The following is a 27,967-nucleotide window of genomic DNA, read 5'->3' as shown; positions in this document are numbered from 1 at the left end:
TTCTTTTGTACATGGTATATATAGCATAGCCTACTAGGGGAAAATAACAGCTTTATCAAAAAGGAATTGCTGTTTTCAACATAAGTAGTGACATTATAGAAGAATGAAAGTATGATGAGTTTAATGAAAACATTTTTAAAAGCACTAAATGATTTTTTTCCTCTGCACTGTATCATATAATCACACAAGGTGTATATGAAATTATGCATAACATTAACACATTTGCATGATACAAGAAAACAAGCTGAAGCTAATGCAGGAAAAAATTTGTCCCTCACTTAAGGAAAGAAGTTTTTTTGATCTAAAACTATATCTTACTTTTTTAAAAAAAACATTAATTATAAACCATATGAACTTGTGCACTTGGTTCATCTAATTCAGAATAATTATATTCTGTTTTTATGCCCCTGTAATCAAAGACTGGGGCACATAGTTTTTGGTCTGTCTGTCTGGAAAAAAAAACTTCAACCTTGCCCATAGCTTTTGAACAGTTAAAACTGCATGGAGTTAAACTTGCATTTGTGAAACATTAACTTTAGCCATGAGCTGTCATACAGGGTATCTGAGTTTTTCACAAACATGTCTTGTTTTTATATTGTCTTTGATGTGTATAAGAGTAAAATTCTGGTCTCAACATAACTTAAACAATTAAGTTTGTACTTGATACAAAATAACTTGTGTACAAAGGTGTATCTTGACCCTGTACTAAGGTCGATATTTGGACAAGGTCACAGGTTTCAGATTAAGTGCAATTGCTTTGATTAAAGCAAATGCAGAGAAAATTATACTAGGCAATTATGTTGCTTTCATACTAGCTTTATACAACAAGGAGATGGGCGAACATAGCGTGCAGAAAGCCTATAGCTTCAGATGTATAAAAATCAAGTTCAATTTGTGGATTTAGTATTTAGAGTAAAGTTCTCATTATTGAAATCTATAAAATTATGATAAACAAAACTTTGAGGAAAATTTTCTAGGCAAAATTTATTTTATTAAAAAAAAATGTGGTATACGTGGGGTTCAAACCCTAGCAATAAAACCCCCTAGTATCATTTTCTTTCGAGACTAGACGCTAACCACTAGACTACACAAGTCCTGATGAATAGTGGCATTTAAATCATGTTTATGATATGAACCTTGACTAAATGGACTTTCAAGTATTTCTCGAAAAGATGCAAATGTTATGTCTTAAAAGTATATTTTTAAGGTATAATGGGTCTTTGCTCCATATTTTTGGTAACCAAAAAATGTTTATTCTTATGTAAACTTTGAGGATTAACTTTCCAAAAAATGGAGCAAAGACCCACTCATATCGAAAAATAGTGTTATAGTTTGAGAAAATGACTCTTTTTGCCATCTTTAGTGTGTGTATAATATTTTATAAGCAAATAATTTTAATTTTCATGAGATTTTTGCCAATTGTTAGACTAGATTTTACATAAAATATATTTTAATGTTAGATGAAATATCAAGGAAAATTTTGATATAATTGAGATTTATTTTTGTCACACTATAGGCTTTTCGCTCGTCATGTTCACCCATCTTCTTTAAATATGACTTTTAAAGATTATTGTTTTGTGATTTATTAATTGAGGTCTTGGAAATTGCTTTGACAATTTTGAATTTATTTTCAAGTCAGCTTTACTTGAATTAATCAGCTCAGATTATATAGGTTTTAGCATACCTATTTAGATTATAATTCTTTGTGTTTACGATAAAATTACAACACAGTGCAAGCAAAAGATAGGTCGGGTTCGGAATACAAATCTATATCGATTTAAAATTCCAATATGGCGCCCAAGCTCCAAGGTAAACAACAAAATGATTCAGTGTATTTTCCACTATAATCAAAATCAAAATGGATGGTAGATTGAAGGCAAGAACATCGGGATCTGTACCTTCGACACTTGGAAGACAAATCGGAGTGCTACCCGTCGGCAATCCGCCGCCCAGAGCACGAAGACCGCAACCCAGGTTAGTAACATGCTTGTCATCAGGTAGAGCACCGGTTTCTAAACTGGTATAAGTGTCAAGACAGTATATTTAGTTTTTAGAATAACCATCCTGCATGGTACACTCTGTGCTCATTAACTTTATCCCTTCTGTACTGAGCACTGCTGTAACCACCACTACCTCGTACCATCAGTACAGCAAAATACTTGGGCACCACAATATCTAGCAAGATGTCTTGGTTGGGAACCACACATTAACAAATAATTTCTAAGACAAATAAAATATTGGACTTTTAAAAAAGAAATTTACAGATAAAAAAATGAAGAAACTAAATATCTAGCATGTTAATCTAGTAGTGTTGTATCGATAATCAGAGAACAATTATTCAATTGTCGACGAAAAAATGCTCGATTCGATGTTCGGAAAAAATCCGATGTTCGATTATTATTTTTCATAATCGATCATCAAAAACGTACTTCTTATAAAATTCAATCCGGAATTATCCGTTCCCGGTTTAAAATTTATTTCTTCATAATGAAAGAAAAATGGCGTCTTATGTGTTATAAAGCCAACTAGCACAAAGCAGAGGTGATTAAGAACCAAAAGATCATATATAGAAAGTCTAAAAGAAGCAAAACAACAAAGAAAACAATATATTATATATTTTATATATTCATGTTAAAGAAATAATATGAAATACTTGCATTGCTCTGCTTTTTATATACAAAACTATGACATCCGATTATAATTGGTAAAATCGCATCGGAAGCAGTAACCGATTCCAACCGATGATCAATTATGAAAATTAACCGATGTCCCATCACTATAATCTAGTGTCAGGTTCTGTCGGTCCAATCTTGAATGCTGTTCCTCGATCTGGACACCACATACACAGGAATGCAAAGATAAAGTAGAGAAAGTGACATGCTTCATGTTACATCACACACAGATATCATAATGCTAGTAGTGTCTGCAAAATATTGCAACATCAATATTGGCCATCAACATGATCATTAGAACACAAAAGAAACAATTATGGAGACAAACAGTGCTAAACAAAGTTTCACACATTTGCTATAAACCTGACCTCTACTTAGCTCCACAGTTAGCCACTAACACATGCAACACAAGCCCTCATCACTTTCAGACATTTAGCACCTGCACAGACTACTTTAAATATAGCTTTTCCCCCATACAGTGGTGTTTATATGGAATTCTTAGCCACACTCGGTGATGTCTTCAGCCTCTTTGGACTAGTTCAAAATTGGTCAAGACCAAAGTTACATTCATTAATCCCTACATCTTACAGAGTATCATATAAATATTTTGTTTTTAATTTGCACAATGTTCATGTTCATTCCTAGCACTTATTTTGGTTTATATTTATTATTTGAAGTTATAGTGGTCCATTGATGTGCAACGTGACATATTATCATGTTAACTAATTAGCTCATCTGGCAAAGCAACTGTAACATGTGGAAAGAGTTCATTTAATTTGGGACTAAAATCCTGGCCCTGCTGGCTACATTTCTTCCTCTTTGTAAAACTACATAGTGTTACAAATATTTCAAGGATGTTTAGTCCATAAGTATTGCAATGTACTATTTTTCAAATATTAAACTTTTTTTAAAATTTGCTAAGTGAAACTGTATCAGTTAGTGTAATATTAAGTTAGGTAGTTATTAGATGTGCATGGTTTTTATGGATTATAAAAAGAATTGATTCTCTTCTTGCATTTATCATATCATAAATATTTTTCTTTTTTCTCAAGACCAAATATTTCAGACCTCATTTACTACTAAATTTTAATCATGATTTCAGACAAATCTTATCGACACCACCACAAAGTAAAAAATACATAGATGAAGGAAGTGGTCCATTGCAATACCGTGAAGTGAACACTGGCATATACAATGACAAAACAGTGTCGGCAGAGAGGACAACTAACATGACTAATGACAAACTTAGTGCCAGATCAGGGAAAGTGAAACTAAAACAGACCTCTCCTCCAACTAGTGACTTAAGCTCCAGGCCATTTTCCAAGAAATTTAGTCCTAGTCCACCTAGTTCTTCCCACTATCAGAGGTCGCCAGGGTCATCTGCAAAGGTCAAGGATGCTTTGTCTAGTGCTAGAAGTACATCAAGTAGATCTAGAAATGAGGCAGAACAGGAAGTGGAATTCTGGGAAAAGAAACCACAGAAAACTGTGACAGAGGAAGAAATTGTAAGGGTGATAACTCTTCAAACATTAAATTTAAGGAAATTTAAAATCGAACTGAAATCAACTAATTAATCTTATTTTATTAATACTTATTCAAACATTTAGGGTATAATACACATGCATGTAAACAGCAAGTGCAGTGTTTCTTGTCTGCAAAATTCATGTCAATATTGATTAATGAATCCTGCTTTTACAAACTATAAAACCAACAAGATTTATCTTATACATATGATTTTTTCTAAACATATCTGTATGTATATGTATAAGCTTCGCATTATTTTTAAAATAATGTTTTATACTTCTTAGTTGGACCAAAACCAGGAAACAGATATTAACCGAATTTATGACATTAATTTGCATGCAGCAGAACTTACTGTGGTGCCAAAGCTTGACAAGGTATGAAAGCCCAAACTTAGTACATGTAATCATGCTAATGTTTATAAGTGAAAAAAGATAAAATCATGATATGTTGTAGAGTATTTATTTCTATGACAACAAATGTCTTTTTTATTTGGAAATCAGTATATATTTCTTAAATACTTTCTAAAAAGCCTAAATTAGATGTGTATCCCTTTCAGTTTCCAAATTTGCGAGTGTTAGATTTATCCTGTAATTACATAGAACATATTGAAAACTTGGACCAATCTAAGGTAAGCTGACATTTAACACCTACTATTTGTATTTATGGTGGGATGGTTTGATTAAATCATACAGGAATATAGATATTACTGGGGAAACTCATAACAAATCAGAATTGTACCTGTAGTATTTTTGTTTAACTTGAACATTTTTGGTTTTATTTTTTAGGATCTGAGAGAGCTCAAGCTTTACGACAACAGACTCACTACTGTAGAAAATCTCAAAAAGTAAGAACTTAAGAACTTAAGTTTTTAAACATTATCTGTGTATTACAGTTCTTTACCAAAATATGCAAACATACATATCTACTTTATTTATCTACTTTATTCTTAAGGAATTCAACTAGTGCAAAAAATTCCAGTATAATTATATTAAACAAAAAGGTAGGTAATGCATTTAAGAAAGATCTTCTTGTTTCCGTGGCCTATAAAAAGAGTTCCTTCTGAGACTCTTAGTGTTGGAGAACAGACACTGTGAATTTGGAATACTCTTGAAATTTACGAAAAACTGGTAAATTTCAGTATATTTAACAGACAATTCATATATGACTACAGCTCCATTGATCAAAGAAATAAAATGTATTCAATGAGCATTAGTACAAAATCTATTGATACTTACTTTTAAATTTTGTAACAGCTAGAGAATATGCTCTATTCAAAATATTACAAAAAGGTTAAAATATTGAGCATAGTAGAAGAAATTTTCATGAAATATGAATAAAGTTGCAATTCTTGATGTCATAGTGCATAGACAAGTGAGAAAATAACATCACTTTAGTAAATATGTGGTCATCAAGAGTCTACATTTCCCACTCAAGAGCTAGGTTCACTTTGTGCTTAAATGGCCCTGTAGAGATACCATTTCATTGACTAACACTCCATGTTCCATTTCAAACATCAAGATAAAGTAGAGACTTAGTGCTTTCATTCCCTATTAAAAAGTTTCCTCAAAAAGTCCAGGTATTGGAAAACAGGCTCTGTGAAATTGCAATAATTCTTCAATTTTAAAGAAAACAACGAATATTCGAACATTCGAATATTCATTCGATGAGTTGATATTTGAATATGAATTTAAGATTCGAATATTCGGTGTTTTTCAGATTTCATAAAAAGAAGTACTGTGATTAATAAATTTTTATTAGAACAGTGCTGGAATTATCCCTATTTAATTTACTAGCGATCAATTTCGATCGCCTGATTCCTTTCACTACTTTCTTATAGATCTACTAAATTATATGTATTTCCTTTTGAGTAAGATGTTAAAGAATTGTAAAATAATGCTTTATGTATATTACAAAACGTACTTTCATAGTTTTTATTAGATACGATCGGATCTAGAGTCGAGGACAACAAAATGAAATCTTAGAATGTTTAAAAGGAGTGAAAAGTATATATACTTATCAAAATAAAATTAATTGATCATTGAATGAATGTCCGAGAGAATTAGTCTGTAATTAATATTATAATGGGCTTAATTTCAGATAAATGTGTAAATTACTTGATTATCTCGGGTTGTACATAATCCTGAATTTTACATTCATTATCGGGAAATGAGTTAATTACCTAGAAAGATTGTCTATGGAAATATTTTTGTTTACATTGTATCAAAGATTATAATCATATCTCTTATTAGGCAGATAATTGTAATTTATAACACGTATTGAAATCTGAATAGTATACCGTTATGACTATCTTGCCTTTTGTAAGACGACTGGTTCCTCAGTTGGAGCTACTATAAATACACATGTTTCATTTGTTAAAATTATACTTTTCTACATTTAAATCAATTATTTAATTTATTTCAAACATTGGCAAATATCAAATGGAATTTCTTATTGTACACCTACAAAAGTCTTTATACAATTTTACTTCCAATATAAGTATACCTACGCTAAACCTTTCATGAGAGTAGGATGATGCATATTTAAAAAAAACAGATTTTATTTATTTTATCGAATATTCGAATATATTCGAATACTTTCATTGAATATTCGAATATGAATTATTGACAAAATTGACATCCCTAGTTTTATCATGCTGGAAGGCATGGTTTCATCATTTAATCAGACTGGGTTATAGTGTTTTTTAACAAATATTTCTCAATGAATCATATTCAAATAATTTACATGTAAGTATAATATAAATAACTGTAGAGGATGTTGCAGCAGAATTATTTATGAATCACAGTTCATCTTTTTTTCATTCTTTTTCCTTCAAAGCTTAAAAGAGTTGGTTACATTACAACTTCAATACAACAAATTAAAGCAGTTAGGTAAGGCAACTCAGTCAAAAATGTTTTTTTTTATCTTTTAAATTAATTTAGCAAAAAATTATTTCTGGTTAGAATTCCTTATCATTTTCATATGAAATAGCAATTTTTTTTTCTTCAATTATATAAGGCAAAGGTTTTTCATCACTGAAAAAGTTGAAGACCATAAGGATAGACTGTAACAAGATTTTACGCCTGGATGCTTCCGAGTTGTCCTGTTGTGTTCAGTTGACATCCATTAATGTTAGCTATAACTTGGTGGATAACCTGTCTGTGAGTTTCATTCAAGTTCCATCTGAGCAATAGTCTAAACTTTATTAAAAAGAGGTCTGAGTAGTAAATTCTTTATTAAAGAAGTTTCTTTCAGTGAATATACATTGTACCGGTATATAGGAAAGTTTTTAAACAAAAACCAAATTAATTTTCTCCTGCTTGTCTTGCTGAACTAATGATTTTTTTCCTTAAAGAAGGTATAATGAACCATTTAGAATACCATTATAGCAAAATTCACTTGTTTCTGAGAAAAAATATCCAAGTACATATGTACTTGTAAATGTATGGATCCTCTGTAAGGTTCTTGTATGATTCTAGGTACATGTAATTTATCATTTTTTAAAATTATATTTAACTTAAGATGTCATGTTTTTCAGGCTTTGAATTACTTACCTAATTTGGAAGAGTGCTATGCAGCAGGAAACAGGATCAGAACACTGGATCTGTCACGGTGTAAAAAATTACAAGACATTGATGTCTCTAAAAATAGGCTCACAGATTTATCTGGAATCAGGAACCTTCCAAACCTTCAGGTCTGTGTATGGGTTATCTCCCTTTAGATACTTTTCTCTTTTAGAAATGTTTTCTAACTATTCTTATAAACTGTTTATTTATTAAAATTTTAGAGTTTTATGTAATTAATGTCATGCAGATTTAACTTTATGTGTTTCAACATCAAAAGAAAAAATCTTTTTAACTTATTGATAAATCCTGATGTGAATGAGTTCTTTTTTTCAGACTTTAAATATTTCTTCCAATCAAATAACTAGTTTGAAACCACTAGGAAAATCAAAGTAAGTGATTGACATTGACACAGTTTTCCTTAATTAGATGAGTACTAATTAATATTCATGATAATAAATCATTGACCACTTATTTTTTTCTCTACAGATGTCTTCAGGAGTTGTATGCTTCTGGAAACAGAATTTCAGAGCTCTCATTCATACCTGACTTCTTTCCTCGACTGGAGATTTTCAACATCAGCTGTAACAATATTAAAACCTTAGATGAAGTGGTTAGTAATACATTTTTGGTCCAAACCATAGGTGCCATAACAGGAAATATATTCTTATGTGAGACATATGCCAAACAAAATACAGTAAAATATCAGATATTGTCTGAGTATAAGTTGTCATAAACTCAGGATGATATAAATGCTGTCTCTAATCAGTCACTTATGGGAAAAAAATGTAGGTTTGATGCAGCATCAGAAAAGTGCATTAGACAAGTAAATGTCTGACTTATGTGTTGCTGTTTTTTTTATTTTTTTATTTTTTTCGTGTCACTAAATGTGATAAGACTGGAATAGACTAAAACACTACCATTACCCAGGGCCAGTTAAGCATGAAATGTAGGTCAGGTGCAGCATCAGAGATGTGCATCAGTTTAGAAAACATGGGCTATATGTCACAATTTAGTTTAGGTATCATGTGTGATGTCCTCCTTCTCTCATATATTTGATTTTCACACTTTATCCAATGAACAGTAAGATAATGGTGGAACTAGTGAATATTGGTATTATGTCATATTGTCCTTTGATTTTACAGTGTTGCTTGGAGAGGTGTGAGGACATTGCTGAGCTGTTTCTCTATGAGAACCCCTTCTGTGCCCCAGGATCAGAACACTCCCACTACATGGCAGAAATCCAGGCAGTTATTCCTCAACTGGAGATTCTTGATGGGGTCAGTTTGAATGTTGTTCATAGGCAAATGTTTCCAGCTCAAAATTTATGTCAAGTTCAGATTAAATTCACTTGTGAAGTTTTAGCAATTATTGAAATTTATGAGAAAATGTTACAGTAATTTTGCTGAAACTTTATTTTGTGATGTTGAGGTTATTGTAATTTTTTCTTTCTTTCATAAAATCACAAAAGCAAGTAGACCTTTTTTAAATTCTTTTTTTAAATAAAAACAACTGTACCCCATTACATGTATCTGCCCAACGTGATGTTGACATCTTGGAGTCACAGTCATGACAAACTTCTATGTCATAAGCTACAACATACTCAAAATTGAATTCACTCCAATCACAATTCTCGAGTTTTGGCTCAGACTCAATTTATCATCGCAATGACCTTGACATTTATGATATGACCTTGAATCAGACACACAATTAAGATCATGGGCAACATCATGTTAAAGTTTGAACCCCTTAAGATCAAGGGTTTGGGGCCTGACCAAACACTATTTCATTTCCTTTTGACCTTAGAGATGTGACTGTAAATTTTAGATCATGAGTGATAAAATATCCAAGTTGAACCTATTCAAGTAAAGGGTTCTAGAGATATTGTCCGTACACAGTTTTGTGAACAGACAGAGAGACAGAAGGATGGAGACAGAGTCAGCTATACCAATACCAACATGAGTTGTTTGGAGTGACATAAATATTCTGGAAGTAGTTTAGCATGAATTTACACCAAAATATCTGTATGAACTGACTATTTATAAAACGTTTCATGTGAAATTTAAGCTCGTAATTTGAAAATCATGAGTGGAATAGCCTACACAAATGAGATCAATTATAACTTTATACAGAGAGAAAAGAGACCATGTGACATGATTATATGCTAAAGTCACAGAAGTTTATCTATATCATATAATTATGGAATTGGTTGATGAAGCATAATTTGAAGATTTATAAAAATGACTTTACATGCACATGTTATATGTATCACAAGGTTGTGTATGAAATGGTGACACATTGTTATAACTGATGTAATTGGTGTACAAGAATTTCTAGAGGATTATTTGACTTCGCTAATAACAATTTTGAAATCCAATATCTTGACAGAAAAATCTAGTACCTCAAATAAAATGGTTTTTGAATTTGATTTAAATGACAGGTCATTTAAATGTCAAATAAAAATAATACATAACTGTAATGTACATTCAATGCATTTCAGTGTGTTTTACTACCTTACCAAAGGCAGGGGCTTATGTTAGCTTTTCTGGTCAAAGTTTGGTTCTTGGTCTATCAGTAATGTTTATACTTTTTTATATTCCCAACATCTCTAAAACCATGGGGCTATTTCCAATACACGAACCGTAAAGCATCCTTTGTAGGCGAAAAGAATCCTCAAAAAAGAAAAAAAAAAGCTGTGATGGGGTCACATTAACAATTTGACAGATGTATACAAAAATTTAAACCCCCCCTTTTTTGGTGGGAGGAGGGGTTTAAAATAAATGTGTTGAAGTAAACAAAGAATATTCAATATCAAACCAAAACATTCTTGTGTAATACTGCAATAAATCATGCATTTAGTTTTTATCTAAAGGAGAAAAAAAGATATTTAATTGCAAAAAAGGATGACACTATTGAATCAATTCCTAAATGATAATCTGTAATGGAAAGCCAACTGTCTGGAAATAGCTTTGCTGGGAATCAATCACCTGGGGACTGATTCTTTGATTATTATCATTTAAACACTGCATAAGCCCTCCATAGGTGATTGATCAATGATAGTTATCTCATTGACTCAGCGATTACCTTTTGATACATTTTAAAATCCCTAGTTTTTTGAGGGGAGAGAGCTTTTTCATTGCATGTCAAATGCATTTATTGGTTTTTGATATTAGTCAGGATTTTGGTCCACGGTTGGAGGAAGTCTGATGTTGTTAAGGGGTTTATTTTAGTCATGTGTTGATCAGAATATAAATGGGAATTATTTATGAATTTGCTATAGATTCATGCATTATTTTTCACTGGAATACAGCTCATTGATCAGACCCAATTTATTTTAACAATACCAGGGATTTGGCACTCCCAACCATATTTTCTATGTCTTTTTTGACCTCATATCTCTAATTCTCAGATATTTTGAAGTTTGATCTTGGTCCCATTGAGTTTGAGATAATATTTAAAGGTTTTACTGTATTATAGAAAAGTAGCAGGGTTCTTAATTATCAGTATCATTGAGGCCACTGAACAGACTCATTTTGTTATCAAAATAGGTAACTTTTTATCCCCACTAAGTGGTATCATTTCTCACACATCATTATTAGTGATAAAGTTCATAACATAACATAGAAAACCAAACTATGAGTTTTTTAAAAGCTTTTTGATTTTCATATGTTGATTTTCTCAATTTTTCCCTAAACATCGCAAATTTCCCCAATTTGAATGAAATCTTGAGCGCTTTTTCAAACCAGGATCTGAGAGCCCTAAGTGGTATTTTGTAATACTTAAACTGTTAGGTCTTTAAGAAGCCAAGTTGTACTGTTTATTTTTGGTGACCTATTCATGAAGTTTATGTAAAGATACTATGTCTGAGATTATCTAAAGATTCGCTTTTTTCAATCTTAATTCATACAATTTTTTTCTGAAATCTCTTCTTTTTACAAAACATATTACATTATTCAAGGCATCAACATTCAAGGTAATGAAGTTCAACTATACTTTATTTTGCAGGCACACATAAAAAGACACACCCACCGTGGTGCACCTATTATGCGACCTATGTCAGCGTCCACTAGTAAGTACATTTCTGCTTACATGTAGGAGGAAAATATTCAATATTTTCCTCCTTTTTTCAATTTCAATTTTCAATCTTGTCTTAAACTGCAGTACCACTTTTACTAGCCAGACATGATTTTGTAAAAATTTGTATGTGACATCATTCAATTGTTGTTTTCAATTTCAACACAGAATAACATTAATTTGAAAATTTTCGGAGATCTTAATTCTGTTTCAAATTCTATAGAGAGTGTTTAAAAATGACACTGAAAAAACTGGCATAGACTTTGAAAATGTTTGAACAGCGCTGAGAAAGACAATATGTGACGACCAAAAAAATTTAGAAAGAGGAAAAACACATTCAGTGGGGAGAAAACATAAAATTTCAGCTTGTGATAAACTAAAATTTCAAAAGAGTCATTCGTTTTTCATTGTAATGAATAAACTAGATCATTAAATTAAAAGAAGATGAAGACTTGTGCAAATGTCTCTGCTTCACAGGGAAAGGTTCACATTTTAATGCGAAGGTTAAGGGTTATAACGCGAATGTTTCACATTTATTTGCAAAAGTTATGCATTATAACACAAAAGTTATGCTTTATTACATGAAAGTTTTGCAATTATTCATGAAAGTTTCGCATTAAAGCGTGAAAGTTGCACATTTTAACGCTAAAATTACGCGTTATAATGCAAAAGTTTCGCATTATAATGCAAAATATTTTTTTTTATTTATGAAAATGAACTCAATGGGCTTTTGTACTTTGATGACTTAGAGTTATGGAATATAGATTGTATTAATTGTATTATGGGCTGATATTAATTCTACATTTATATAAGGTCAACTAAAAACTTCAGAACCTATGAGGGAGGGAGAAATTTTTTTTTTAACAAACAAAAATTTCAAACAGATGAGAATTTACACATTTACATGAACTAAGATACTTTAAATATTTGTGCATTATGTAGAATTATTGTTTAATGATCATTTTTAGTAAATCTGTCATTTTAAATGATAGAGTCATCCTAAATATACTTCATACAAGGTGTAAATGTTGTATATTTCTATGGAATGCAGTTTTTAGTTGTAAAAGTAGAAGAAAACCTGAGTAGACAACTTTAAAAAATGACGATTTGTTTGTTTTTTCAATGTGCAGATTTCTCCAAAACCTACGCGAGCAGGTGACATTATACATAGAATTATTACCTTTGGTTAACTTAAACGTATGTTTAAATGTCCTTATTTATGGTATATTTGCAAGACATCTAAGCATTGCACTTGAATAAGTGGAAGTTGCTTTCTGCCAAAGGCACTAAGAAAAGGCCAAATGTAATACGTTTACGATAATCACTTCACACTATTTTCATTTTATTTTTTTAAGAATCTCTCTAGTGAATTGAATTGAGGAAGTTAAATTTGCTCAACAAAATTCTAATTCTAAAAAACATGTTTGCTTTTTGAACAGTGATAATTATTAGGTTCTCCCAGCTGATTTTGAGTGGAGTGTTTTATTTTCCTGACTGAATATTAAATCTGAAATCCTTAAAAAATAATTAACAGCTTTTACATAATTGAAGCCAGCTAACTCAGCGAGAGAGAAATTCTATTTTACTATATGATCTTCTGATGATAGAAAAATGTGTAGTGGCTAAGAAAGAGTCAATACAGACGTAACAGATGATTCACATTTAGAAGTGTCTGATAATTGACAAGAATTTAATTTTTAAACCAAACAAATGTAGGTAAATTCATGCATGCACGAATCATGTTTTCTTTGTATTATTTGACCCAAGGGCTGCCAAAATAAAGTTTCTGAAAACTTCATCACCAAGACTATATCATTAAAGCTAGGATTGTAATACTTTGAAGGAAAAAAATATGATGAGTGATTGTTAAGCCCTGCCATGAATATGACTGGACCATATAGTGTTTGTCAAGTCCATCTTCTGTTCCTCTGTCCTTGTCCTTCCATCACACTATGCATTTAGCTCAGTTTCAAAGAAACTGTTACAGATATTTTTATCAAACTTCATATGCTGACACATATTGATGAGAGCTATTCAATTGCATCAACATTTTTTGACCTTTACCTTTCCTTTGACCTTGACCTCACTTTTCTTATATTAGTGTTTAGCCCAATTTCAAAGCAACTATTCAAGATATTTTTATCAAACCTTATATGCTGATACATACTAACTTCTTCAACATTATTTGACTTGACCTTTCCTTTGACCCTGACTTCACTTTTTTTTTAAAATTATATGCTTATACATATTGATGAGAGCTGTTCAACAGCATCAATATTTTTTTACTTAGACCTTTCCCGTGACCTTGATCTCACTTCTTAAAATAGTGAAAAGCTCAGTTTCAAAGAAACTGTTCAAGATATTTTAATAAAATTTAATATGCTGATACATATTGATGAGAGGTATTTAACTGCATCAGCATTTTTAACCTTGACCTTTCCTTTGACCTTGACTTCAAATTTGTGTTAAGCAAAATTTCAAAGAAACTATTTAAGATAATTTATTAATCTTTATATGCTAAGACATATTGATGAGAGCTTTTCAATGACATCAACATTTTTGACTTTGACCTTGACCTAACTTTTCTCAAAGGAGAAGGTATGGTAACATCTGAATCTGGCCCCTTATTTGATGTAAAAAATCAGAACACAGTTAAAATTGTGATAGTTTGTAGTTAAGATCTTAAAATGATGCTTGTTTTAAAACCAGCACTTTTTTTTATTCAAAGCTTACACAGAGGGCACAAGAGGGTGCAGAAGTAGGTTATTTTCCCGAATTTCCGCAATTCTGGTGGAATTTTGTCATATTTGAGATACTTTTCACTTTGGGAAACATAGACCACAAGCTTGCCTATCTGAGATTTTTATACATAAGATGCATCTGATACTAGTGTGTGAAATATATAAATTTGGTATATGGGCAAGCTTGTGCTCTATGTTTTCTGAAACAAAATATGCTATAAAATTGATGAAAATTTGCATAAAAATGAGAAAATTCAGAAACTGACATATTTTCTAACCTTCCTGTGACCTCAGTGTATCCCATAAATTTGAACCAATACTCATTTTGTACCAGGGGTGACAACAGGTTTTTATTGATAAACTGTTGCATCATTCTAAAAGACACCCCAAATCAGGGACCAAAAAGGGGTCTTAGCCTATCTTGTCCTTTTTGTCAAGCTCAGTTTCAAAGAAACTATTCAAGATATTTTTATGTAAGCTTATGCAAGCTGATGCATTATATTTGGTGAGGATTTACTGACTGTGCCCATTTTTATTTTACCTTGACCTTCCCAATGACCTTTGGCTTTACTATTTATTGCGTATGAAACTCATTTTTAAAGAAACTATTCAAGTAGGGCTGGGTATCGGCTGGGAATTTCGTATTGCAATATATTGTGATATTTTAAACTGTATTGCGATATGTATTGCAATATTTTTAATAACAGTTAAAATGCTCTTTTCTTATTTTATTAACCTTCATTTATAATCAGAGTGATTAAACGTGTGTTATAAATACATTGTAGCAAAAAAAAGTTTTTGTCAATTTCACTTCAGTTTTGCAATGAAATTCAACCATACAACAGCAACCTTATATTGTTTAGCATGAATGAAAGTGTTTCTGGCATCTTAAATTTCATATTTTATTTTAGAAATCCCAAGCCCAAGCATTTAACCAATATACCGGTACTGGAAAAACGTATCGCAATACGATATTTTTTGTTAACAAATCGCAATATGCCGAAATATCGATATTATTGCGAAGCCCTATGTTCAAGACATGTTCAGCAAAATTGATAAATTTTCATGTTGCATTACCATTAATGAGCCCTTGGTGGGGCATTCATGTCCTATGGGCATATTTCTAGCTGTAAAAAAAATCTAATAAGAAGACATTATAATTTGCATCCTTAGTCTCATGATTTAAACAGAAATAGTAATAGACTCAAATTTCTTAGAGCCATTTTTATAAGTTGATCTACCAACTCTGGCAGCTAAAGCTCGTCAATATCGAAGCTCTCGCTTCGGTGGTGAAAAATGGAGTAGCAAATGTTATCAATCAACGATAATTGAGAAAAAGTTATTATATTTTTCTCTCATTTCAAAGCAATAAAATGTTAATGGTGCAATCCCTTGTGATTTGATGATTTTTGGAACAATATATTTATAACTAATGATTTTTTCACTCCAAAAGACTATAAATACAGCAGCCATATTGATTTTTGGGGCTTGATGGCATTTGCAGTTAAATTTATGCATTAAAATTAAAGAAAAAATCATTTTCAAAGTGAAATTAAAATCTAATCCTTTTTTTTTGCAGTTATAAGTGTTCGACAGGTGGAGACACAAATGAAGGCTATGGACAATGAAATGGTCTCATTTGAAAAAAGCATCTTAGATAGGTAAATTTTATTATATATTGAGAAGAAAAATGCTATTTTATTCATGAGTTTTTTTTACATCTCTTGTACATGATTTGAAACTATTTTGAAGTGTTTTGGGGATTGATTTTCTCATTCAAATTTCAACACCACACATATGACCTCATTTGTTGAAAGGGTGGGTGTCACTGTACATGTTTTGTAGATTACTTAATTTTCGCTAAACCTTATTTTCGTGAGAAAGTCATTTACTCTTAATTTATAGCAAGACAAAATTTTCACGAATTGTGGTTATTTCTCTATATAATCTTTAGAAATAATAATATACGTGAGAATGAAATTTTCACGAGCACACTGTCTCGCATTATTACAAGAAAATTAAGTTCTCGCAAATAAAGTTATTTATAGTATTTTATAAATACAAACAATATTCCAGATGAGATATGATTTGAAAAAAAAAATATTTCAATATATTTCTAGAAAATAGCTCTTTGAATTTAAACTTTGTAGCAGATGTGCAACAGAATTAATGGACTTCAGAAAATTTGAAATAAATACCAGTATATGATGTATAAAAAGAACAATCTGTTTTCTGTGGATGAGGGATACCAGGATTAGTTTAAAGGAATTCTTTTTTTGAGTAGTTCTTATGTGTCAGTAACTGGAGAGTTTTTGGAGCTTATAGGCTCCCTTTGGGCCCATAATGGTGAGTTTGGCTTCCATTCTCCTCCCCCACAAAATGGCTCTCTGTACACTCTATCTTCAGACTAAGGCAGTAGTTTTATCGTGAAACTTCCTTTTTTTCTGCAATGCAGTGTTTCATTATGTAGGATTCAAACAATGTCTATGTTTTAATTACCCAGAGGAATACATTACATGAATTCATTTATATGTAGATATTAAATCCTTCTTGAGATTTACAAAAGAAAAAGGCCAACACTTGGCATGCAGGTGCCATTGTTATGGAAATTACAACAAGAATTAGTTTCTTATTTCTGGCATTTCCATGTCATTAACTGATTCTAAAAAATGTCTTCTCAGCATGCTTGTCCAGCTCCATATTAGTAACTTATGTATATTACTCTAGACAGATTTTTTTCTATTAATTGCATCAGTTCAGCAGTTTTAATTTTGAAGATGTACAGCCATGGGCAAAATCTAGGCTCTGGCTTCTCAGGGGACAATTGTATGTGGAAACAAGACTCTGTCTTCCCCAGAGGGATGAAAAAGTCACGTTTTCACAATTAAGTCCTTAAAATCATTTTAAATTAAAACATAAGGCATATTCTGCCTTGTTTGGTAAAAAAATAAGTATGTGATGCAATTAGTTTAACATAGAAAAAGCTATCATGTCCATCTAACAAAGTATGATTCACTTTCGTAGCTGAGTGGATTTGCTTGTTGTGTGCTCGATGAGATTTTCTTGCCTGATTCACTTATTGTTTCCTGAGTGGAGGAAGAGATTCAAGCATTCAATTAAATCAGGTTAATGGTGTCAGAATCATTCATCTTAGCTTTTGGGTAATGAGGGAGACAACAGATCGTAGCGTACTTGTTGGACCATTTTGTGACATGTAAAACCATGGGGATATGTCTATAGACGGCTTAATTGCATCTTAAGACTCTACTCTGTAATATTTGTTGATCCAAGATTAATCTTATATATCTCTCAAGGGTAAAAAGTCTAGGCAAGATTGAAGAATGTATGTTTCCCACATATAATCATCTTTTCTACCTCAAGGTACATGAATATTATGATTAATCTGCCAAACAATACATTTTTGATTCAACCAATTCTAAGTATTGGTGCTGACACATTTTCATTTGGATGATGCATCTATGGATGCAAACAACCAGATTTGCTTCGGATGCTTGACGTAACCAGTACATTTTTCAGATGAGTGAAATAGATAGCAAGAAGATATTTTAGGTTAAAGTTTTTGGTGCAGGTCCATGTATAGTAACTATAAACCCTACCTGGACAAATCTAGCATGGATAATTATGTAGGGATGAAAGCTACCAGACTTGCTTGAGATTAAGATTTTGACCTACATTTTCCAGAGGATTGACCACACTGGCCAGTTTAAAGTTTTTTGAAGAGGTTTATTCCCCCCAAGTTACTACTTGAATTATAAGCCCTATGCTGATTATGCTAACATGGATAATGCTTCTAGGGATGCACACTACCAGACTTCAGAAGCTGAATCTTACTTTTTTCAGATGATTTATCGATAACAGAAAAAGTTTGGAAGCAAGTCCATTTCCAATCAGATGATTTATCAATAACAGAAAATTTTTTGGAGCAAGTCTATTCCCAAGTACATGTAACTAAAAACTCCTACCCAGACCAAACTTTGCAGAAATTTTGTATCTAGGGATGCACAAAACACACTTGTTTAGTGTGATACTTTGCTTTATGTAAAGATAACATTTGTTGAGATAAACTTTGTAATCTTGGATTACCTTAATGTTTAAATATCCTATTCTACAGTTTTAGGAACACATTTATATTATTCATTAGAGAAAACAAATACTGTATGTGTACTTAAAAAAGCGGGCTTCATATTTTAGCGGCTTTGGCACAGGCAACGATGCACTAATTCATGAATACCACTAAGAAATCATTTATAAATACAATACCTGGCACGGCCATGTGTGGCGCTAATTTATGATTTCGCCAACAACGCCATACCCAGTGATTGCGCTAAAGTTTGAATAAGCCAATTTATGTACATGTACAGTATTTGTTCTACAACAGGTCAATAAATTCAATATACTCTCAGTTCAATCTGCATTTACTGTTGTATTGTACACACCAATCTATTAAACAATTATTAAATAATTTTCAATTTCTACAAGAAAGTAGCAAAAAATACTTCAAATGGAAGCAATTTTACTGTACACGTATTAAATGTGATATACCATTTAGCAAGTATATATTGTTCTGTCAGGGATAGTGGGAGTGCCTTTATTATTTTCTTTTCTTATTGAAAATACATGTATTAACAGTGGACATTTAGCATTTGTCATAAGTTACTGTGGAGGGGGGATTCCAGTATATGCTGACTAGCCAACAAAATGCAACATTTGATTTTTAGAGAAAAAAACAGATATAGGTTATGGGTATAATTTTGTACTTTGAAAGTAAGAACACTGTTAATAATTTTATATTCAACTTTGTGTAGGCATTAATTTAATGGCTGTATATAATGAATGATTTTCATCATGTTACTGGAACGAAGTGTGCATGAGCTGGATAAAAAAGAAATCCAAAATTGTACCTTCAACAAAAAATTCTGGCCATAATTTGGGTTTACAAGAGTTTATTTCTGCTCATCCTAAGTAAAAAAGCATTTTTTCGAGGAAAAAAAAGGTTTGTTTTTATTCCTTAAGTGATGCCAAGACTTTCTGAAAATGACTGTAATGGGAGCATTCCAAGTGCTCCAAGGAAGAAATTCTCAAAATGAAGTTGAGTGTTGCAGATGCAAAGATGCACTTTATCATGCCTCTACATACACTTAAAGTTAATAGTTGATAAACAATATATCAATCAAATCTCTTAATTTTGTTTTTAAATCAAGTTATGTCTTACAGTAAAATCTATATGTTAAAATGTAAATATATGTGTCATTAGATACAAATATTCTGATATTTGTAGATGACAGCATATATATGTGTATATAAAAATGAAAATAGATCTTAATGCCCTCTCTACTAATACATGTAAAACTTTTAAATTTGTTTTTTAAATGTTTAATATCTTACATCCTGGTTAAATTCTATTGATAGTCAATAAATGTATCCTGTTTGTTTGATTGTTTTACATGAAAAGGGATCTGTCATGCAACACCTGCATGCCACGTTGCTATGGAACTTTTTACTGCTGTAGCTTGAGTAGCTTTGCTAAAGCCTCTCTCATCCTGATTGTGTTGGTAATTCCTCAAGTGGGCATACTTATGTTGCTCCGTAGGCTGTGGTCTTAGTGTCTTATCTCAAGTGAAAATGTGTGCATGTTGCTCAATATTTGCATCTGTCACCTATACCAATGAATAGCCTTCATCCTTTTGTTATGAAATATAATTTTCTCTTTTTTTGTAATCGTTGATTATTTGTTACTGTACTGATGTTTTTTACTGGTGTCATCTCGTACAGAGAGATCGAGATCTTTTGATACTTTCCTACTTATAAACTTTAAACATTGGTTATCACACCTCGGATACTGATGTTAAAGTAGAATCAATATCACAACATCTGGGCACCAGACCTCACCAATCAAGGCAGCCAACAGATCAATTATTTTATCGTTTAAAGGAAATTAAATAAATTCATACAAAGCTGGTGTAATTTAATCTGTTTACTGTCCTCTGTAGTCATTTATCTTCTTTTATCTTCCTGTCAACTCATAAAATAGTCAGAAAATTTGAATCTCTAAGGCCAGAGGCTTTTGTGTCATGGAGAGCAGTTCAGTATACAAATCCTATCCACGAACAATAACATGCAATGTAGCTTCTAGTTCACTCTGCTCATTATACTCAAAGTAATCTTCATTTTTTTTCATTAGCTCTACTGGTCAGAGACCAGAAGAGCTTATGCGATAGTAAGGTGTCCGTCGTCCGTCCGTCTGTCTGTCTGTCTGTCTGTCTGTCTGTCTGTCTGTCTGTCCGTCTGTCTGTAAACAATTTTTCAAAACGCTACTCCTCCTACAGTTTTGGTCCGATTTCAATATAACTTGGCACACAAGTAGACTACACTAAGATACATAATTTAGTGCATCGGTTTTTGATTTCGATGGACGGTGTTGCCATGGTTACTAAAAATAGAAATTTCTGTGAAATTCCTTTAAAACGCTACTCCTCCTACAGTTTTGGTCCGATTTCAATATAACTTGGCACACAAGTAGACTACACTGAGATACATAATTTAGTGCATCGGTTTTTGATTTCGATGGACGGTGTTGCCATGGTTACTAAAAATAGAAATTTCTGTGAAATTCCTTTAAAACGCTACTCCTCCTACAGTTTTGGTCCGATTTCAATATAACTTGGCACACAAGTAGACTACACTAAGATACATAATTTAGTGCATCGGTTTTTGATTTCGATGGACGGTGTTGCCATGGTTACTAAAAATAGAAATTTCTGTGAAATTCCTTTAAAACGCTACTCCTCCTACAGTTTTGGTCCGATTTCAATATAACTTGGCACACAAGTAGACTACACTGAGATACATAATTTAGTGCATCGGTTTTTGATTTCGATGGACGGTGTTGCCATGGTTACTAAAAATAGAAATTTCTGTGAAATTCCTTTAAAACGCTACTCCTCCTACAGTTTTGGTCCGATTTCAATATAACTTGGCACACAAGTAGACTACACTGAGATACATAATTTAGTGCATCGGTTTTTGATTTCGATGGACGGTGTTGCCATGGTTACTAAAAATAGAAATTTCTGTGAAATTCCTTTAAAACGCTACTCCTCCTACAGTTTTGGTCCGATTTCAATATAACTTGGCACACAAGTAGACTACACTAAGATACATAATTTAGTGCATCGGTTTTTGATTTCGATGGACGGTGTTGCCATGGTTACTAAAAATAGAAATTTCTGTGAAATTTCTTTAAAACGCTACTCCTCCTACAGTTTTGGTCCGATTTCAATATAACTTGGCACACAAGTAGACTACACTAAGATACATAATTTAGTGCATCGGTTTTTGATTTCGATGGACGGTGTTGCCATGGTTACTAAAAATAGAAATTTCTGTGAAATTCCTTTAAAACGCTACTCCTCCTACAGTTTTAGTCTGCTTCTAATATAATTAGGCATACAAGAAGACTATACTAAGATACATAATTTATTGCATTGGTTTTTGAATTCGATGAACAGTGTTGCCATGGTTACATAAAATAGAAATTTCTGTGAAATTCCTTTAAAATGTTACTCCTCCTACAATTTTGGTCTGATTTCAATCTAATTTGGCACACAGTTAGAATACACTACAATACATAATATGTATTTCTGTTTTTTTTTATTTGGGTGAATGGTGTTGTCATGGTTACTAGAAATAGAAATTTCCATGAAATACTTTCAAAATGCTACTACTCCTAGTTTTCATTTGATTTCAATATAACTTGTCACAAAAGTAGACTACATTAAGATACATAATTCTATTTATTGTTGCATGTTGCAATGTTTCAAATCCAAGTGCTACTTTTCTATTGTTATACAAACAGACCAGTAGAGCTACAGTCTCATCAGAGACTTCTGGTTTTGATTATTACAGCATTGTTGCATTAAGGTTATGGACAGGAACCTAACCAGGAATGCAATGGCTAAAAGTTTCATTGGTTATTTTTCTCATTACATTTATCACTATATTTTTTTTTTATTGTGGCAGATTTGAATCCTTGAGGACTGCCTGTGGCATTGACATCACAGACTCACGTACGTCATCAAATAACCCTGAACCTTCTCCGTCCTTGACCTCTCAACGACCTTCCAGTAAAAGCAGTAGGTCAGTGATCAGAATTATTGGTACAGTTAGAATCTAGTCCATAGCATTATCAAGAAAAAATATTTGTTAGTTTACCTTAATGAAGTTGAGGTGAAATATATAAGCAATTGGCATTGATCAGAAACACACAACATACTATAATGCAAATTTAAAGGACATAAGGTCATATTTGGTTGAAGATCTGAGCCAAGAACAGAGATTTTGGAGTATTTTTTCAGTACACTGAAAATCAGTTAGGATGATGCTTGATTGATGAAGAAGTCATCTTTTTTTCTCATTGTGATGTCATACAGAGAAGTTAATTAAGAATGTTATCTGTTGTATGGTTTCAGCCGCTCCAAGATACGAGATGCCCTTCAATTTGCTTCCCAGAACTTTGACGATATGGCATGAGTGTGAGCTGTTGAAAGGCTGTGTCAATAAAATTCTAAATCTGTGATACTCTATCAGACTTGTTTTGTGTTGTTTGAAGAACATTTTCAACTGCCAGTTTACTTAGCTATTTCTATTTTGGCTACAAATGTATATGTAGTACATGTATAGCTTAATTTATCCAACATTATAATCTTTCAGTGTAATCTGGTCATTTGCATTTTTTCATCTAATTATAAATAAACTGACTACCAGATATTCAGGGCATGGTTAAGTACTGAGATATTTAATTTTTGATTGTACCACTGTTTACATTTTTTTTTCCTGTGTGCTTTGATTTGCTACATACAGAGTACCTTGTGCTAGCTCTCATATCCAGCACAATATATTTTACAATGTTAATGAAGAAAACTGTATTAATTAGTAATCAATTGGTTGTGAATGTAACTGACTGCTTTTTACAATCATAGGATTTAAGGAAGAAGAACATGTCCATATAGAAAAGGTGTCCATCTGTTTGACTGTGCTCAAAATATTTTTCAAAATACTATTTACAGTATTTGTCCAATTTTAGTCAAACTTGGTACACAAGTATACTATATGAAGATACATGATTAATTTCCAGTTTCTGTGAGGTATATAAGCATGGTACTACAAATAGTGCTACTATTCATGAAATTCAAAATGCTACTCCTACTGTATATTTTGACTTAATATTGCAATAAAACATGGTACACAAGTAAAAAACACTAAGATATATAGATTTATTTTTTTTTTTAATTTTTGATTTAATTGGAGAATATTATTGTCATTTTTGGTTACTAAAATTAGAATAATTTGTGAATTTATCTTAGAAGGTTATCCCTTCTCTAGTTTTTGCCTGAACAATGTTTCATTGAGAAGTATATTAGACTATAGCAAGATACAGTGTGTATTTATTTTAATATACACCAATTTATCTATTATTTCAATGATCAGTATTGCCAGCTAAAAACATCATAATCTCTAAATTTATTTCAGTATACTGTGCAACCTACAGTTTTCATTTGCTTTAAATAAATATCTTTAGGTGCCACAATTTTTGAACAGTACAGCTGTTAAAATATATTTAAAATAAATTTATTTCAAAAATCTACCTCTGTCTGAGCATAAATCCTGGAAAGGTTAAATTGCATCAGTATATATACATATACAGTCACATCTCATCTCAAACTCGATGGGACACTGAGAAAAAACTTTGAGATATCTGAGGATTCGAGATACTGAGGGTAAAATACTAAAAGAATAAGTAGCTGGGACTTCCACATCACTTTGACAAATCCATGGTATTCAATATATCGGTGTTCGAAATACCGAAGTTCAACTTAGCTGCAGAACTGTAGCTTTCCGAAAAAAAAAAATTGACAGACTGGTCTGTCAATTTTTTTTTCGGAGAGATACAGTTCTGCAGCTAAGTTCAACTGTATTTATATAATGTTTTATGAGCAGTTGATCCTTTGTAATAAAATTTAAATTTCCATTCAAAGGTTGCTTAATACAGGTTTGACTGCACTGCTATAAATTCCAAAGAAGTGGTATACAAGTTCAAGTAAACACCTTTTTTTTTTAACCAAACTTAAGTTATAAACCAGTAGATACAGTGTGTTCATTGACTTCTGGTTATTTTAATTAGATATTTTTTTAATATTCATTTTATTGTCCTTCAAATGTTTAATATCAATATTTGATTTCACACATTGATTGTGCAATGCTACCATAGCTGTCACTAATTTATGGCTGTAGACACAGGCAGATTTGCTATCATTCTATTAATGGACATAATGAATAATTAACTCTTACATTACACAGTCTAAGATTATGAAAGAGATGCATATGCAGCTAAATGACAAATTGAATTTTGAATTTTCAAACAACCTAGTGAATTACTGACAATATTTTATCTCATTGTTGTATACTGTTACTTGGCTGTTTTTAGCTCACCTGAGCCCAAGGCTCACGTGAACTTTCTGTCATTGTAGTTAACTTTCCATATTTTCATTTTCTTCTTCAGAACCACTGGGTCAGTGTCAACCAAACTTGCCACAAAGTATCCATGGGTGAAGGGGAGATTCTGTTTGTTCAAATGAAGGGCAAGGGAAGATAATGAAGAATTAGTGAAAATTTAATGTCATCTTTCAAAAATCTGATGATAAAGAACCACTGGGCCAGATGAAAGATAAAACTTGAGCAAAAGCTTCACTACTTGGTGTAGTTTCAAGTTTATTTAAACAATGACCCTAATAGGTAGGGCCGGGCCATAGTGGGTAATCGAAGTTTTCCATAGGGAATATATAGGAAAAAATCTTTAGAAATCTTCTTCCCAAGAACAGTAAAGCCATAATTACTCATATTTATATTGTAACATCCTCATGTAGTGTAGATTCAAGTTTTTTTTCCAAATCATGACACCTAGGAATAGGATGGGGCCTCAGTGGGTGATCAAAGTGTAACAAAGGAATATTTAGGTAAATCTTTTAAAATTGCTTCTCAAGAACAGCAAAGTCATGATAAATCAAATTCATATGGTTCCAAGTGGTAGTGTAGATTCAAGTTTGTTTAAATCATGACTTGGGGAAATCAAATGGGCTATCAAAATTTTACATAGGGTCCATATATAGAAAAAAAATCTTTAAAAATCTTTCTCTCAAGAATAGCAAAGCCATGATTGGTCATATTTATATGGAAACATTCTGAAGTAATGTACATTCAAGTTTGTTTAAATCATGACCCCTGAAGGTAGAATGGGGCCAAAATATGTGATCAAAGTTTTACATAACAATATATGGGGGGGGGGGGGGGGAATCTGCTGATATAGAGCAGCAGGGCCATTAGTGACTCGGGTGAGTGTTGTGACCCATGGGCCTCTTGTTCTTACATGCATGTTGGAGAAATGATTTTTTTTGTTTTGTTAATACTTTCCAAAGCCATCTGTAGGGAAGATAAAATTCATTGCTTGTTGAAATGATTGCTATTTATCAGAACAAAATTGCTTGAAATTTTATCATATTTCTCAATGAAAATTAAAATTAATAAAATGCCTTTCAATAATTGCCATGCTGTCCAATTTCTGATTCCCCTCCAATGCTGTAACGATTCCCGGGGTTTTCTCCTCCAATGGAATTAAATGTTCTTGTTATTTCATTTTATATCAATTCTTTTTTCCTGTGAGAGAACGAGTCAGATATAATTGAAATAAGAGTGCAAAGAAATGTTCAGCAGAAATTAGATTGGTATAAATGTCTTAAAATGGGGGAAGAAAAACATTTTTTATTTGATTAAACATTAATATATTGCTGCACTTTTTCTCCTTTACTTTAAAAAGGAAAAGTTTTTAATTTTCTTTTTATCCATTTACTGATTTCCCACTATATAAAAGTAATTTTTAATCTTTTCTTAATCTAGGATTACTCTCAGGAAATGCATCTTATCTCAGGGAATAAGAATCTCGCTAACTGCCTCAGGAGTACAGTGAAACCTGTCTAATCCAACCTACACTGGAGCAAATTTTGTGTCGGGATAGACAGAGTGTTGGAAAACACAGTGTAAAGAAAGTAGAATAACGTAAAGTGGGGATCAAAATAATGGTCGGAATTCACAGTGAAACGGATCACACAAGTGTCAGATTAGACAGTTTTTACTGTAAACTTGAATTATATGCTAAACAAGAGACCCATAAGCCTTGACAGTCACCTGAGGATCATGAGTACTATAGTATGCTATAGACACTCTGGCCTCAGCTGGAAGTCTGAACTCTTGTCTATATAAAGTTACAATTTGGTAAGCACCCAGTTGTCATTATCATATTCATGCAGCTTGTCTCCTAGAAGTTCAGGAATAAAGTAAATGAGGTAAACCAAAGAATAATGTTTTAATACATTACCAATTTGGCCCCACCCTGAGGCCTGACACCTGGACCCAGCTGACATAAATTTTAGTTTTTGTTGAGGGCTACCTGTTCATTATAACCATGCAAACAATGTTTCTGCTTGTTGTCTATGTAAGTACAAGTAAACGATTTTCAGAAATGTACTTTTCAATGACAAACTTTGCCCCACCCTGGGGATGTGAACCAGAGGCCATAAAGTTTGGTAAAGACCTAACTGTTAATTATAATCATGCACACAATTTGTCAGGCAGATGTCTGTGAGTAAAGTTTTTAAAAGATGTAAAGTATTTCTAATAAATGACTGACTTAGATCCACCCTGGAACCTAGAATATTGGTCTGTAAATTTCCGTATTTTGGGTAGAGGGTTAATAAAGTGTTTCTTATGATCATGATGATAGCTTGTCTGCTAAATGTCAGTAAGCAGAGAAAAAGACTTAGAAAGAAAGATACAATGTATTTCAGTATATTTCTAACTAAGTCCCACTCTAGGGTCTAGACCATGAACCCAGGGGCCATGAATTGCGTTATTTTGGTGAAAAGATTGAGTAGTCATTAAAATTATGCAAACAGTTTGCCTCTTAAATGTCCATAGGTAAAGAGGAAAAATACATTTTCAATATATAACCAAATTAGCCAAACTAGGAACGGTGCATGAATTTCACTACTTTTGTAGTTTTATCTTATTATAATCCTGCAAACTGCTAGAATTCCAGGAGTTAAGAAGAAAATTTTCGAAGCTTGCATTAATTCTGAGTTTTGGCCACATTCCATAGGCGCCAGTGAGGAAATCATTTTGTTCACATTTTTGCCCCCCCCCCCCTTTCCCTTGCCTGTAGACGCTCTTAGTATTAACCAAAATTAGGTTGATATTGGTTCTGTCATTCCAGAGAATATGAAAATGTTAATGCATAAGGCCTGACACCCCCCCCCCCCTGAATATA

The 27,967-nt window shown here is 32.1% G+C and overlaps 1 protein-coding gene across 1 annotated transcript; it reads left to right on the top strand.

Moving 5' to 3' along the window:
• The first annotated feature begins 1,782 nt into the window (after positions 1–1,782).
• Positions 1,783–23,867, top strand: LOC133190770 (protein phosphatase 1 regulatory subunit pprA-like). Its single transcript, XM_061326460.1, has 15 exons — positions 1,783–1,974; positions 3,775–4,177; positions 4,481–4,570; positions 4,753–4,824; positions 4,982–5,040; positions 7,032–7,084; positions 7,212–7,354; positions 7,732–7,887; positions 8,093–8,148; positions 8,246–8,369; positions 8,902–9,036; positions 11,762–11,825; positions 16,151–16,232; positions 22,612–22,728; positions 23,061–23,867. The coding sequence occupies exons 1-15, from the start codon at positions 1,859–1,861 to the stop codon at positions 23,119–23,121; spliced, it is 1,731 nt and encodes a 576-aa protein (XP_061182444.1). The 5' UTR covers positions 1,783–1,858; the 3' UTR covers positions 23,122–23,867.
• The last annotated feature ends 4,100 nt before the right edge of the window (positions 23,868–27,967 follow it).

The sequence above is a fragment of the Saccostrea echinata genome, unplaced genomic scaffold (assembly GCF_033153115.1).
Source record: "Saccostrea echinata isolate AGI-Se365-2 ecotype Australia unplaced genomic scaffold, CSIRO_AGI_Sech_v1 ptg000022l, whole genome shotgun sequence".
NCBI classification, from domain to species: domain Eukaryota; kingdom Metazoa; phylum Mollusca; class Bivalvia; order Ostreida; family Ostreidae; genus Saccostrea; species Saccostrea echinata.
The sequence above is the reverse complement of the archived record's forward strand: the minus strand, read 5'-3'. Positions and strand labels throughout refer to the sequence as shown.

Coding starts and splice junctions, on each gene's coding strand:
- LOC133190770 (XM_061326460.1), top strand. CDS start 1,859: ATGGATGGTAGATTGAAGGCAAGAACATCGGGATCTGTACCTTCGACA. Junction 1,975..3,774: donor GCACGAAGACCGCAACCCAG/GTTAGTAACATG, acceptor TCATGATTTCAG/ACAAATCTTATCGACACCAC. Junction 9,037..11,761: donor AACTGGAGATTCTTGATGGG/GTCAGTTTGAAT, acceptor TTTATTTTGCAG/GCACACATAAAAAGACACAC.